Below are 16,136 nucleotides of genomic sequence, written 5' to 3' on the forward strand. Positions count from 1 at the left end.
GACTTTTACATCACCGCAAAAACACACAAAGTCACTTGATCCCGTTGCCTTTCCAGCTCCTAATGCGCCGCACGAACATGTGCACACACACAAGCGCACACGCAGCTGCACACATTCCAAGAGAAATGTATTATATAAAAGAGAAAATACATTTAGGTTCTCTTAAAAATAAGTATTTATTTTTATTTTGCTTCATACAAAGACCGGACTGACAAGGAACTTACAATTAAAGAAGAACATTAAACAGGTAAAAACACACTTTAGCTGACTTTAACGGCACATTCCATGACACTTTTGATGTGTAGAGCTGCACAAAAAGCGATTACCGTATTTCCTTGAATTGCCGCCGGGAATATATAGTATTCGCCTGCCTAGAATTACAGCCGGGTCAAACTCGTTTCGCAAAATAATTAGCGCATGCTTGGCACTTCCGCCGGGTCAAATATGAGTCTTTAAATGACTCCCGCCTCCTGGTGGTAGAGGGCGCTAGTGATCCTTCTTGCGACTGCCAGTACTGCAGGAGACCAGTACTGCAGAAGAAGACAACAAGCAGCAAGCATGAGCAGCGATTGTTTGCTTGCACTTTTAACATGGAGGATTACATATCTAAAATAAAACAGTTTTCTAAACTGGACTTTCAATCGAAGCAGGAGGTAATAATTAAAGGAATATCTCCAGAGACTTTTAAGACTGAAGAAAGATAAGAAAGACTGCCTTTGATCAGAAGCAGCTGCACATGGACCCATTTACAAGTAAAGGTAAGATCATAATAACGTTTTTTTTATTAAATGTGCTTTTCATGATAAGGTAAGCGCCGGAGTGAGAAGAGGTTTTAAAATAATTAGCGCATGCTTGCCCATTCCGCATGGTTTTGGTAACCGCAGGAGTGAGAAGAGGTTTTAAATTCATTAGCGCCCCTGCGGCTATTCAAGGAAATACGGTAATTGTGTGTGATCAACTCCTGTACTCATAGTCTGATGAAAAATGCAACCTTGAATCAAATAATTGACTGATTAAGATCAGGAAGAGTCAAGCAGAGTAACAGAGGTTTGCAAAGGACTGTATGTGGCATTGAGCACCTCCATTGTGAAGTTGGCCTTCCAGAGCGGGCTCTCTGGCAAAGGCAGCAGGAAGTGCACACCAACTCCCACAACCAGGAGACCCACTACAATAAATATGGCGATGCCTCTTCGGATTATCAGCTGGGAAACGGAGAGATGGTCCACGCTCTCCTTAATGACATACTGGCTCTTTGGGTTCCCATCGGGGCACTCGGTCGTCACTTGCATGTAGTCATCCACTGACTTTGGAGGAAGTGGAACAATGTTGTTATTAATTAAATAGTACCATTACCAGACACTTTCACATCCCTACGGTACCTGTACAATCTAAATGGAAAGATACATTTAATGCTGGCGGAAAGGCACTCATTTGACAACATGTTCATTATTACACATTATATTATTTTTGTCCATTTATTATCTTTCGATTCTTGTTGATTGGTTAGGTCAGTCCAGCAACTGCTTCTGTTCCATCTGGGGCGTAAACTCTACAGGTGCTAGGGAGTGAGGTTTACCAATGTGCACACTTGGCGTTGCCAGATTATTTTCACTTTTTTTTGCACAGGGTCCAAGTGGGGCGGTGACCCAACAAATTAAGCAAATGGAGCTGTGAGGTACTCACATGGCTGCAGTTGTAGTGACCCCAAGATGCAGGAACCAGGAGAACGAAGATTAGGTAGGAGGATTTAAATATACAACACAGAGCCATACTTGCCAACCTAGAGACCTCCGAATTCGGGAGATAGGGAGGTGGGGGTGGGGGGTGTGGGGATTGGGGGGGCTAGGGGGTGCAAGGTTTGGTGGTAGCGGGGTGTGTATTTTGTAGTGTCCCGGAAGAGTTAGTGCTGCAATGGATTCTGGGTATTTGTTCTGTTGTGTTTATGTTGTGTTACGGTGCGGATGTTCTCCCGAAATGTGTTTGTCATTCTTGTTTGGTGTGGGTTCACAGTGTGGCGCATATTTGTAACAGTGTTAAACTTGTTTATACGATCACCCTCAGTGTGACCTGTATGGCTATTGATCAAGTATGCCTTGCAGTCACTCATGTGTGTGCAAAAACCGCATATATTATGTGACTGGGTCGGCACGCTGTTTGAATGGATGTAAAGCGAACGTGACGAAAAGTTGTAGAGGACGCTAAAGACAGTGTCTTTAAGGCACGCCCCCAAAATTGGTGTCCGGATGGAAATCGGGAGAGGCACTGAAATTCGGGAGTCTCCCGGGAAAATCAAGAGGGTTGGCATGTATGCACAGAGCATGAAGCAGTCGTACATGTAAGGTTCTTTAACATAAGCAATCCTCGAGCCCCGAGGAGCACGGGAGGCAGGCATAAATAGAAGCCTGCTGATTGGCACCAGGTGTGGCCCGGCTGCCAATCAGCCGCAGGTGAGGGAAAAACAGCGTTCAGCAGAGACATGCAGAAAATTGAAATCAAAATAAGAGCACTGATAGGAAATAAACACAAAACAAGGAAGCACAAACAGAACTGAAGTGACAGATCATCACAGAAGCCTTAGCAAAAGAAAAGAGCTGGACAGTTAGCCCATGACCACCGCCTACACAACTGGAGTGGAACTACACGTCCAGTAATATTCTTGTACTGGATCTTATTATGCAATTGTGCAATTGTGCAAAAATGTTGACAACAGTGAGTGTGAATGTTACAACTAAAGTGTACAATAGGCTTTTTTTCCAAATATATATATACAAACCCCGTTTCCATATGAGTTGGGAAATTGTGTTAGATGTAAATATAAACGGAATACAATGATTTGCAAATCATTTTCAACCCATATTCATTTGAATATGCTACCAAGACAACATATTTGATGTTCAAACTGATAAAAAAATTTTTTTTTGCAAATAATCATTAACTTTAGAATTTGATGGCAGCAACACGTGACAAAGAAGTTGGGAAAGGTGGCAATAAATACTGATAAAGTTGAGGAATGCTCATCAAACACTTATTTGGAACATCCCACAGGTGAACAGGCTAATTGGGAACAGGTGGGTGCCATGATTGGGTATAAAAACAGCTTCCAAAAAAATGCTCAGTCTTTCACAAGAAAGGATGGGGCGAGGTACACCATTTTGTCAACAACTGCATGAGCAAATAGTCAAACAGTTTAAGAACAACGTTTCTCAAAGTGCAATTGCAAGAAATTTAGGGATTTCAACATCTACGCTCCATAATATCATCAAAAGGTTCAGAGAATCTGGAGAAATCACTGCACGTAAGCAGCATGGCCGGAAACCAACATTGAATGAGCATGACCTTCCATCCCTCAGACGGCACTCTATCAAAAACCGACATCAATCTCTAAAGGATATCACCACATTGGCTCAGGAACAATTCAGAAAACCACTGTCACTAAATACAGTTGGTCGCTACATCTGTAAGTGCAAGTTAAAGCTCTACTATGCAAAGCAAAAGCCATTTATCAACAACACCCAGAAACGCAGCCGGCTTCTCTGGGCCCTAGATCATCTAAGATGAGCTCATGCAAAGTGGAAAAGTGTTCTGTGGTCTGACGAGTCCACATTTCAAATTGTTTTTGGAAATATTCGACATCGTGTCATCCCGACCAAAGGGGAAGCGAACCATCCAGACTATTATCGACGCAAAGTTCAAAATCCAGCATGTGTGATGGTATGAGGGTGTATTAGTGCCCAAGACATGGGTAACTTACACATTTGTGAAGGCACCATTAATGCTGAAAGGTACATACAGCTTTTGGAACAACATATGCTGCCATCTAAGCGCCGTCTTTTTCATGGACGCCCCTGCTTATTTCAGCAAGACAATGCCAAGCCACATGCAGCACGTGTTACAACAGCGTGGCTTCGTAAAAAAAGAGTGCGGGTACTTTCCTGGCCCGCCTGCAGTCCAGACCTGTCTCCCATGGAAAATGTGTGGCGCATTATGAAGCGTAAAATACGACAGCGGAGACCCCGGACTAATGAACGACTGAAGCTCTACATAAAACAAGAATGGGAAAGAATTCCACTTTCAAAGCTTCAACAATTAGTTTCCTCAGTTCCCAATCGTTTGAGTGTTGTTAAAAGGAAAGGCCATGTAACACAGTGGTGAACATGCCCTTTCCCAACTACTTTGGCACGTGTTGCAGCCATGAAATTCTAAGTTAATTATTATTTGCAAAAAAAAAAAAAAAGATTATGAGTTTGAACATCAAATATGTTGTCTTTGTAGCATATTCAACTGAATATGGGTTGAAAAGGATTTGCAAATCATTGTATTCCGTTTATATTTACATCTAACACCATTTACCAACTCATATGGAAACGGGATTTGTATATAAATCACTTAACCACTACAGCATATCGGCTCAGCTAAGCTCTTTCATTGTAAAATAGCGGGGCACTAATTGTTCTCATCGCCAGATTGGGGATTGGTGGATACTTTCGGGAACATTTTTTGCTGTTGTTGTGGAAAGAAGTCTGATATTAAACTCACTGGCTCAGCACTGCTGCTTTCTCGCCTCATTATCTCGACTCCCACATTGCTGATCCCAACATGATTCGAACATGTTTAACTCTGCTGGTCTCGTCATGCCCGATGGCGCTGCGTCATTACAACAGCAAGTAGTGGCGCCCGCCGTTTTTGCTGCAACAATGAAACTCCTGGATTTCTGGCAGCACGATGCTGAGCCCTGGTTCCAGCATGTGGAAGCCCAGTTTCGACTTCAGGGGATTACAACAGATGAGACACGGTACTACTATGTGGTCTCTACTGTGGACGCTCAAACGATGCGGAGAGTTATGGGCGTGCTGAGGGATCCTCTGGCGACAGACAAGTAGGGTGCGTTAAAGACTTCATTGCTGCGGCTGTACCAGCTGTCCGACGCCGAGCGAACTGACCGCCTCTTGTCTCTCAACGGCCTGGGAGACAGCAAGCCTACCGGGCTAATGGAGAATATGCTTACATTGCTCGGTTCCGGGGATGCATTGTTCCTGTTCGTGCAGCTGTTTCTCCGTCAGCTACCTCCCCCGGTATGCACGGCACTCACCAACTTGCCGTTAGTCACCACAAAAGATTACCTAGGTTTGGCTGAGGAGGCGGACAGGATTCTTATATCTGCTCGCCAGTTCAGCGTTCAAGCCCTGCTGCCTGCAACGACCTGGAATGCACCTGAGGAGCTCAATGCTAGTGCTGTGACTGCAGTGTCAGACCGTTGCCGCAGGGAGGCAGAGTTATGCTTTTACCACCGCCGTTTTGGGACCAAGGCAAAGCCTAGCCTTGTTCCTGGCGACCCGCCATTTCAGGTTCCTGTTGGAGGTTCGAGATTTCACTGCTTTTGTGGACCACAAACCTCTGACGTTTTACATGGCTAAAACTTCAGACCCCTGGTCTGCCCGCCAGCAACGTCGGCTTGCGTCCATCTCCGAATTCAGTGCGAAAATTAGGCATGTGGCTGGAAAGCACAATGGAGTAGCGGACTGTCTGTCACAGGTGCTTGTCATTGCTGTACACCTGGGTTACACTTCTGGTCCCACCCTTATTACTGTACATCTATTAGTTAAAAAGAGACAGGCTGTATTTACTTTGTGACTGACCACGGGAAGAAAGTTGTATCCAAGATAAGACCCAGGACAGTAAGAGAACAGATGGCTGGATCAGCGTGGAGTATAACACTGAAACATCCAGGGATAAGCCACAATTTTACAAATGATGCACCGATGATGAATTTGCTTGACCAATGAGCTTGCAGAAGTAATTTCATGGTTTTGCTAACAGAAAAGTGAGTAGAGTAATAAGAGCGGGCTAGGTACCATGCAGTAAAAAAGCAATCAAACTCCACCTACATGGTCTTGGTCTTCTGGCTGGTCGGCACTCTGGTTAGATTTATTTAGTAATTCCACTTTTGTCTTTGCCCGGGCTCGTTTCAATGCCTGCAAACAAGCATGGACACATAATAATTGTTAAGGCCTCCTTATTAAAATTCTCTGCAACTCATTTCCTTTCAGCTACAGCAGCAGCAGCCCTGCGTGAGCTTGGATAAGCCGGCTTCAAACTGTACCTCATCTGTGATTTTCTTCCAGTTCAGTCGAAATATGACAAAAATGTAAAAGGTGGATTGTAGAATGACGCAAATAAGGAGTCCTAACCAGAAACCTGTCAAAGACAAACACACATTTCACTGTTACATCTTTTGGCTCTTTGCAAAGGTCGTCAAACAAGTCGTCTGATAGATACCTAAAATGTTCATTTTGGCAACAAACATGAACGTAAGACAGAGTGTTAAACCAATGCAGTAGTAGCCAATAAAATTAGACACAGCTGCTATCATCTGCTTCCCAGTGCCCATAAAGATGCCAATGCACACAGCCTGGAGGAAGAAAAACAAAGAAATGTAAATGATTAATTGGTGCATTATTTTGAATTCAGTGGTTGATCACTTTCAATACTCACCACAATACCATCAAATAACTGATGGAAGCAGTAAATATTCATCACGTAAGAGACTCGACTGATGATCTGTCTGTAATGATGTTAAATAATGTTTTATTACTTTTTACACTGAACAGCAAGATGTTTTGTTCTGCATACACACAACACATCTACAAAGTAACAAGTAGAATTATAATAACTACAAGACCATTGTAGCCAATCAGAAACATGAAGTATTTCAAGAAAACAAGAAAGTTTGATCATATTACGCCTATACTGGCTCACTTGCACTGGCTTCCTGTGCACCTAAGATGCGACTTTAAGGTTTTACTACTTACGTATAAAATACTACACGGTCAAGCTCCTGCCTATCTTGCCGATTGTATTGTACCATATGTCCCGGCAAGAAATCTGCCTTCAAAGAACTCTGGCTTATTAGTGATTCCCAGAGCCCAAAAAAAGTCTGCGGGCTATAGAGCGTTTTCTATTGGGGCTCCAGTACTATGGAATGCCCTCCCGGTAAAAGTTAGAGATGCTACCTCAGTAGAAGCATTTAAGTCTCATCTTAAAACTCATTTGTATACTTTAGCCTTTAAATAGACTCCCTTTTTAGACCAGTTGATCTGCCGTTTCTTTTCTTTTCTTTTCTACTCTGCTCCCAACCCGGGGTGGACCGCTAGCCTGTCCATCGGATGGGGACATCTCTACGCTGCTGACCCGTCTCCACTCGGGATGGTTCCTGCTGGCCTCACCATGGACTGGACTTTCGCTGATGTGTTGGACTTTCACAATATTATGTCAGACCCACTCCACATCCATTGCTTTCGGTCTCCCCTAGAGGGGGGGGGGGGGGGGGGTTACCCACATATGCGGTCCTCTCCAAGGTTTCTCATAGTCATTCACATTGACGTCCCACTGGGGTGAGTTTTCCTTGCCCGTATGTGGGCTCTGTACCGAGGATGTCGTTGTGGCTTGTACAGCCCTTTGAGACACTTGTGATTTAGGGCTATATAAGTAAACATTGATTGATTGATTGATTTTGAAGTATGAGAAATGATCAGAGTGCAGAAAATAAAAAACAAGCATGCGCATTAAAATCCTTGCTGTTCATAAGAGATGGTCCTGGGTTTACGACTAGGGATGGGAATTGAGAAGATGTTTACGATTCTGATTCCGTTTTCAATTCTGCTTCACGGTTCGCTTCTTTATTTATTCTCGTATCTATTCCCATTTGGAAAAAAGGACAACAAACCAGATGATAAGCATCAACATTGTTTATTTTAGATGAAACATAAGTGCATGAACCCAACAGTGAGGTCTTAAGAGGCCCACAGCCTCATTAGTGGAATAGATCGTATCCCCTTCAACTAAATTGTTAGTCACTTCTTATTAGATGTTTTTCACTATTTAAAGGCATAGAAAAGGGAAAATTGTGCTCTTGTCTCACAGTAGGATTGTGGATCTGTGGCAATTGCGAGGGAAGCTATATATGATAGTATATATCTGTATCATGAATCAATTTAAGTGGACCCCGACTTAAACAAGTTGAAAAACTTATTCGGGTGTTACCATTTAGTGGTCAATTGTACGGAATATGTACTTCACTGTGCAACCTACTAATAAAAGTCTCAATCAATCAATCAATCAATCAATCAAGCTCAGCTTCCCTTAAATGTGAAAGATAAACAAGTGGTCAAATACTGTATGTCCTTTTGTATTTACATTTTATTGACTAAATATACACTAGAATGCATTCAACATTTGTTTAAAATCAGCCACTTTCGCGGCAGCTGAAGCAACTCTCTTCTCATTCATTGTGGTAGCGTCACAGTGAATTATACAGTGTTAAAGCTGAGCATCCATTGACTTTAATTGGGGAGCATAGAGTGGGTCGTTCCACCGCAGCCAAACGAGACAGCCACTGGATAAATGATCAGCTTTGTCTTGCCCACGGACGCTGAGCATCTCTAAAAGTGAGCCTCAGCTGGCTCATGGGCTACTGCATGATGATTGGATGATCTGTCTAAAGTGGAAACTCTTTTTGATTGAAAGGAAAATGGGCCAATAAGCGACCATGAAATATACACCACTGCCAGAACATTTTTCAAGTTTCAGACCAGCAGCCACCACTGTTGTGGATGATGGGCAAAATTCTCCAAAAAGTGGAGTTCCCCTTTAAGAATGCTATGTTTAGGCTTAAAAGTTCCACTGCACTTCATACCTTTACGTTTTAGTTTTTCTGATTGTCTTTTCCAAAACAGTTTTCTCAAATCAGCCTTTTTAATCCCTTGCCAGGGCAGTTAATGAGACTCACGGGTCAGAAGTGAAGATGAAGCCAATCACGGATTTGGCAGAGATGAGCGTTATGCCTTCAACAACAGCAAAGGCAGCTTCAAAACAGAAACATCACACGATGCTAAATGTACATGCACATTTGAACTTGAGCTACAAGCAACGGTACACTGACCTGTAAGCGAGAGCGACACCTTACAGGTGAGAAGCGCCCCTGCTGTGTCTCCTGCACCCAGAGCGTTGCCCACTCGAGCGCAGGCTGCGGCCTGGATGCCAAGCGGGATCTGTTGTTTTGGACACATGGAAGTCACACTAATCCAAACATGACAATGTTGCCAGAATCCAAGAACCATTACAATACCATGTAGATCATGTTTGCCACCGATAACAACACATGCTGGGCTGCCAGCTCATCTTTACCCAGCATCCCTGGACACAAACCAATCACCAAAGCAATCACTAGATCAACATTTCAACGACAGGCACCAGTCGGCATGTAACATACTATAAATGTGCTTATACCTGCACAAAATCCACCAAATTCATAAATCCACCATTCGAAACATATCATCAGTGTACTGGGAATAGCCAACTTCATGTAGGCCCCCCACCCTTGTAGTGACTCCACAGACCAACCTGTAGGGGGAGTGAGACACATACTTATGCAGATATCTGCATGACAACAAAACAACAACACTTGCTACACCTGCACACTCTAATGAGATCCAATAAAAAGATTCTGGCTTTACAAATAACTCTCAGTTTAGATTCACACTGTCAGAGACATGTTCATGTCACACTTTGTTTATGTTATGTTATTTTCATTTAGTATGCGTCCCCCAACCAACTGTTACATCAGCCCAGGGCGCAGCCCGAGTAGAGAAACAAAAAAACAGAAACAGAGACTGAGAAAAATAAAACATTTAACACAGACAATGAACACATCAATCAAAAGTCATCTGCAGTAAAGAGGTGAGTTTTAAGCTGTGCTCTAAAAGAGTCCAGAGTGGCAGCGGACTTCAGATTCAGAGGGAGCTTATTCCATAGCCTAGGTGCCATCACTGAGAAAGCATGGTCTCTCTTTGTCACTAGGTTTGACCGTGGGACCTTCAGGGTCATCTGGTTGTCAGATCTAAGGCAACGACCAAGCCTGGAGCTGGTAGGTTGGTCCAGGAGATCTTTGATGTAAGCTGGGGCGAGACCATTGAGCGCTTTGAAGACATAAATGAAGATCTTAAATTTCACTCTGCGCTTCACTGGGAGCCAGTGAAGGGAGGAGAGGATGGGAGAAATGTGTTCCCTCATTTTTGTGCCTGTCACCAGCCTGGCAGCTGCATTTTGTATTAGCTGCATGCTATGGATGGTCTTGTCGGCGACCCCAGCATAAAGGGCATTGCAATAGTCCAGTCTGGAGAAGATGAGCATCAACACCACCCTCTGTAGGTCACTGGGGGAGAGGAAAGACTTGATCTTGGCTACTGTGCGCAGTTGGAAAAAACAAGATTTCACCACAGATTTCCCTTGTTTGTCAAACTTGAGGTCTGGGTTGAAGGTTTTTGACGTGGGGTTTTTCAAGAGTGGCCAAACTTCCCAAATTATTTTTGATCTGACTGACCGAGGTGGAGTTGCCGAACAGAAGAATTTCACTCTTGGTGTCATTGAGCTTACAGGAAGGTTTGTGACATCCACTCCTTTTCCGTTTAAAGGCACTGCATCTTACTAGAAACAGTTGCTAAGTCTTTTGGGTGCAAGATTGCTACATTGTAATATGTTGTGATGTGATGTATTAACGGTTAATCAGTGCCTTCTTACTTTCCGTACTTTTGTTGAACCAATACACTCTGTTTGATGCACTCGAAAGTACAACAACAATATTAAACGTAATCCTAAAAATATAAATTTCGGACAGTGTCAATCCAAACCGAGCATAATCCTCAATGATCAATTCTGTGATACAGACAAATCACCTCCCCATGTTGTTTTATGCAGCTTTTTCCACCATGTGTAAGCAAACAGGAAGACACAGATGTAGATCTTGGACAAGGTGTTGGCTGCTGCAGATCCACTGAAAGGCACATCAGATCACAATCACATGACATGACAAATGACTTAATATCCTAAACATGATGGATGTGTGTGTACTCACTTAACCCCTAGATGGAGCACTTTAATAAGGACGTAGTTTGTCACCACGCTGGCAATGTTTGCCATGGCAGAAGTGTACATCTGTGGCAGTGTTATACCCTGACAACAGAGGATACAATTGCTATTGCAGTTTTTCAATATTTATTTTAGAATTACTACTCAGCATTGGTTCAATTATGACACAAATGGGTATATATAAACATGTTATTTTGTGTCCAAGATTGCCAATTTAGCTCTTTCAAATGTGCATATTGCATTCTGTTAAGTTACAGTTGAGGCCTATGAATTCTGCCTCGCAAAATGTTATAATGCAAATATCAGAAGTGACCCAAACAAAGAATAGCCACATCAAGCCTCTATATATGTGCATCATTTTTTTTTAACTAAAAAAACAATACATTTTCATCCAGCTATGCCAACTTCTAAAGGCAAAATTGATCAATTTTAGTGAGTTTTATAACAATGCCTACTAATACAAAAAGCTGCGGTTGTCACAGTCCCTGCAGTGTCTCGTGTGTCTGTCTTGTCTGTCTGGGTGTGGTCATGTGTGGGCGGGATTTGAGTTCCTGGCTTCCCGGTCTGGCACACCTGGCGCTGATCAGCTCACTCACCTGCCTGCCATCAGCTAATCACCTCCACTCCACAAAAGCCCTGGTCTCCTCACACAATGCTGCCAGATCGTTTCACAGCTCTCCGAGTGGTAACGCTTCTCGCCAGTTTTAGTAGTATTTTCATGATCTTGTTGATCTTTTGTTTGTGCCTTTTGTTCCTGGCATCTTGTTCCTCGACTCACCGTTGTTTTCCTCTGCCTCCAGTGCCTACCTCCTCTAAGCCTGCCTGCCTGCCAGACACCTCCACTCCAGCCGACGACGCCATTCTCTCATCCCTCGTTTGCCTTAATTAAACCCTTTGGACTTTTAATCTGCCTGTCTTGTCTGCTTTTGGGTCCGCCAGCTTGTTAAATCGTGACAAAACGATCTGGCCAGAATGGACCCAGCAGACTTGGAAAAGGTCAAGGAGGTCATCAGCAACCAAAGCCAGCATCTGGGAGATCACCAACAACTCATTCAGACCCTTGTGGAAGAGGTATCCAAGATTACCACTAAACTTGATACCCTCTGTGCTGCTCCACAACAGGCTCCACCAACAGTACCACTTCAAGCCGATGGCGCCGCCCCTCCCTCAGCACCAGTTGTCCCAGCAGTTGAGCTTCATATTCCCCCTCCTGAAAAATATTCTGGCAACCCCAACACCTGCCGTGAGTTCTTCACCCAAGTTCATCTCACCTTTAAGGCTCAGCCAACCCACTTTGTCCATGAGGCAGCCAAGGTAGCGTTTATTGCCAGCCTTCTTGAGGGGCCTCCATTCAGTCACTTCAACGCCCTGCATGAGCAGAATTCCCCCGCAGCTCAGTCCTTTGCTCTCTTCGCCGCTGAGCTCAAGCGGATTTTTGATCACCCCATTCGTGGACAACAGGTGTTGAGACTCCGACAAGGTCAACGTTCTGTGAGAGAGTTCGCCAGCGAGTTTCGTTCCTTGGCCGTGGAGTCTGGCTGGAATGACCAAGCGCTGCTCACCGCCTTCCAGAGTGGGCTCAACCGGACCATTGGCAGGGAGATCGCACTAAGGCAGGAGCTTGATTCCCTAGATTAAGTTATTTCCACTGCCATCAAGATTTCGGACCAAATAGCCCAGTGGCAAGGCGAGATTGTTCCCTCCGTGTCGACTGCCCCTTTTTCCGACCGTAATTTTCTGCCAAATGCACCCTGACATCCTGTACCCCTAGCCCTGCCCTCCGGGTCCCCAGGGGAGGAGCCCATGCAACTACAGCGGACCCGTCTCTCCACTGACAAGCGCCTCCGATGGATTAGGTCGGGTGTGTGCTTCTACTGTGGACAACCTGGTCATTTTTGTGCCTCCTGCCCCATTCGGCCAAAAGGAGGCTCACCAGTAGCAGTGGGGGTTCTGGTGAGCCAAACAGTCTCTTCCCCTGAATCCCGGGATCGCATGCAATTCTCCGCCACCCTTCAGTGGCACTCTCAGTCTGTGCCATTGCTCGCCCTGGTTGACTCAGGGGCAGATGAGAATTTCATCGATTCAGCTGTTGTCTACCAGGCAGGCATCTCCCTTGAGCCTCTACCCTCTCCTCTGAAAGCCAACGCCCTCACGGGTAGCCTTCTCGCTCGAGTATCCCGTCGCACCGTGCGAGTCCACCTCATTCACGAGCACATCCAATTACATGTCATATCCTCACCTCTTGCACCCATCGTCCTTGGCCAACCTTGGTTACGACTCCACAACCCCCATATTGACTGGACTGCAGGTAAGGTAGTAAACTGGAGCTCCTACTGCCTCGCTACATGCCTGCGCTCTGCCCGTTCTCCATCGGAGGGCGCCAGTTCCCCTGTCATTTTCGAGTCTCCTAACCTTTCGAGAGTTCCTGCTGTTTACCATGATCTCGGAGAGGTATTCAGCAAACAGTGTGCCCTGTCACTTCCACCTCACCGGTCCTATGATTGTGCCATCAACCTGGTTTCTGGAGCGCCGCTGCCGGAAAGTCGCCTATACAAATTGTCACGTCCTGAGAGAGAGAGCATGGAGAAGTATATTCAGGAATCCCTGGCAGCTGGCATCATCCGTCCTTCCTCCTCCCCAGTGGGTGCGGGATTCTTCTTTGTCGGGAAGAAGGATGGATCACTCCGCCCCTGTATTGATTATCGAGGATTAAATGACATTACTATCAAGAACAAATATCCATTGCCGTTGATTGCATCTGCTTTTGAGCCCCTTCAGGGAGCTACTATTTTCTCCAAGCTAGATCTACGAAATGCATATCATTTGATCCGTATCAGAGCCGGTGATGAGTGGAAAACTGCATTTAAGACCACACTTGGACATTTTGAGTATCTTGTCATGCCCTTTGGATTAACTAATTCCCCAGCAGTATTTCAAGCCCTTGTAAAAAAAAAGCCCTGGTCTCCTCACACAACGCTGCCAGATCGTTTCACAGCTCTCCAAGTGGTAACGCTTCTCGCCAGTTTTAGTAGTATTTTCATGATCTTGTTGATCTTTTGTTTGTGCCTTTTGCTCCTGGTATCTTGTTCCTCGACTCACCATTGTTTTCCTCTGCCTCCGGTGACTACCTCCTCTAAGCCTGCCTGCCTGCCAGACACCTAAACTCCAGCCGACGACGCCATTCTCTCATCCCTCGTTTGCCTTAATTAAACCCTTTGGACTTTTAATCTGCTGGTCTTGTCTGCTTTTGGGTCCGCCAGCTTGTTAAATCGTGACAGCGGTCCAGTGTCAAAATAGTTTATGTAACAATAACAGCTGATAATAATAAAATAAATAGTAATAATAATAGCTTCACCATACAGTAACATCTATAATTTAGATGTACTATGATTAAATATTAGCGCTAACACCAACGAATATTTACAAACAATTCTGGCAATAATCATGTACGAGCACAGATGTAGCCCCAAGTTTATTTTGACCTCAAATGCTCCTTCAGCTTAACTGCGATAGTCTCCTAAAAAGTGTACGATCAGTTAAACATAAGATCATTGTCTCCCAAGGCGTTATTGGTTAATGAGGTCATTAGAGACAACAATCTTAACGTCATTGGTCTTAGCGAAACCTGGCTCAAACCGGACGAATTTTTTGCGCTCAATGAGGCATCTCCTCCTAACTATACGAATGCGCATGTTGCCCGCCCTCTTAAAAGGGGAGGTGGTGTCGCACTAATATACAATGAAAATTTCAACCTTACCCCTAACCTAAATAATAAATATAAATCGTTTGAGGTGCTTACTATGAGGTCTGTCACACCGCTACCTCTCGACCTGGCTGTTATCTACCGCCCCCCTGGGCCCTATTCGGACTTTATCAGTGAATTCTCAGAGTTCGTTGCTGATCTAGTGACGCACGCCGACAATATAATCATAATGGGGGACTTTAATATCCATATGAATACCCCATCGGACCCTCAGTGCGTGGCGCTCCAAACCATAATTGATAGCTGTGGTCTTACACAAATAATACATGAACCCACGCATCGCAACGGTAATACAATAGATCTAGTGCTCCAAAGTTATGATACTTCCATATACTAAAGTAATGTCCGATCATTACCTTATAAAATTTGAAGTTTTGACTCTTTGTCAACAAGCTAATAATAATAATAACTGCTATAGCGGCCGCAACATTAATGCTGCCACAACGATGACTCTTGCTGACCTACTGCCTTCGGTAATAGCACCATTCCCAAATTATGTCGGCTCTATTGATAAACTCACTAACAACTTTGACGATGCCTTGCGCGAAATTATTGATAGTATAGCACCGCTAAAGCAAAAAAGGGCCCCTAAAAGGCGCACCCCATGGTTTACAGAAGAAATTAGAGCTCATAAATTATCATGTAGAAAACTGGAACGCAAATGGCGCGCGACTAAACTTGAGGTTTTCCATCAAGCATGGAGTGATAGTTTAATAACTTATAAACGCATGCTTACCTTAGCTAAAGCTAAATACTACTCAAATCTCATCCGCCTCAACAAAAACGATCCTAAATTTCTGTTTAGTACAGTAGCATCGCTAACCCAACAAGGGACTCCTCCCAGTAGCTCCACCCACTCGGCAGATGATTTTATGAATTTCTTTAATAAGAAAATTGAACTCATTAGAAAGGAGATTAAAGACAACGCATCCCAGCTACAACTGGGCTCTATTAACACAAATACGACTGTATATACGACGGACACTGCCCTCCAAAATAGTCTCTCTATTTTTGATGAAATAACATTAGAGGAATTATTACAGCGTGTAAGTGGGATAAAACAAACAACATGTTTACTTGACCCACTTCCTGGGAAACTTATCAAGGAACTGTTTGTATTATTAGGTCCATCAGTGTTAAATATTATAAACTTATCACTTTCCTCCGGCACTGTTCCCCTAGCATTCAAAAAAGCGGTTATTCATCCTCTGCTCAAAAGACCTAACCTCGATCCTGACCTCATGGTAAACTACCGACCGGTCTCCCACCTTCCGTTTATTTCCAAAATTCTCGAAAAAACTGTTGCACAGCAGCTAAATGAACACTTAGTGACTAACAATCTCTGTGAACCTTTTCAATCCGGTTTCAGGGCAAATCACTCTACGGAGACAGCCCTCGCAAAAATGACTAATGATCTATTGCTAACCATGGATTCTGATGCGTCATCTAT

The 16,136-nt window shown here is 44.1% G+C and overlaps 1 protein-coding gene across 1 annotated transcript in view; it reads right to left on the reverse strand.

Annotated features, from left to right (window-relative positions):
- Nucleotides 1-340: 340 nt before the first annotated feature.
- Nucleotides 341-16,136, reverse strand: part of LOC133659261 (multidrug and toxin extrusion protein 1-like) — a 31,388-nt gene continuing 15,592 nt past the window's right edge. Inside the window, exons 9-19 of the mRNA XM_062061993.1 lie at nt 10,910-11,007; nt 10,731-10,828; nt 9,286-9,399; nt 9,125-9,192; nt 8,939-9,047; nt 8,786-8,861; nt 6,493-6,562; nt 6,277-6,409; nt 6,101-6,195; nt 5,886-5,972; nt 341-1,304 (exon numbers count right to left, since the gene is read on the reverse strand). Of these exons, the coding sequence (XP_061917977.1) occupies nt 1,020-1,304; nt 5,886-5,972; nt 6,101-6,195; nt 6,277-6,409; nt 6,493-6,562; nt 8,786-8,861; nt 8,939-9,047; nt 9,125-9,192; nt 9,286-9,399; nt 10,731-10,828; nt 10,910-11,007 (1,233 nt within the window). The 3' untranslated portion in view covers nt 341-1,019. The remainder of the gene's footprint in view (nt 1,305-5,885; nt 5,973-6,100; nt 6,196-6,276; nt 6,410-6,492; nt 6,563-8,785; nt 8,862-8,938; nt 9,048-9,124; nt 9,193-9,285; nt 9,400-10,730; nt 10,829-10,909; nt 11,008-16,136) is intronic.

This window comes from Entelurus aequoreus, linkage group LG10, assembly GCF_033978785.1.
Source record: "Entelurus aequoreus isolate RoL-2023_Sb linkage group LG10, RoL_Eaeq_v1.1, whole genome shotgun sequence".
NCBI lineage: Eukaryota > Metazoa > Chordata > Actinopteri > Syngnathiformes > Syngnathidae > Entelurus > Entelurus aequoreus.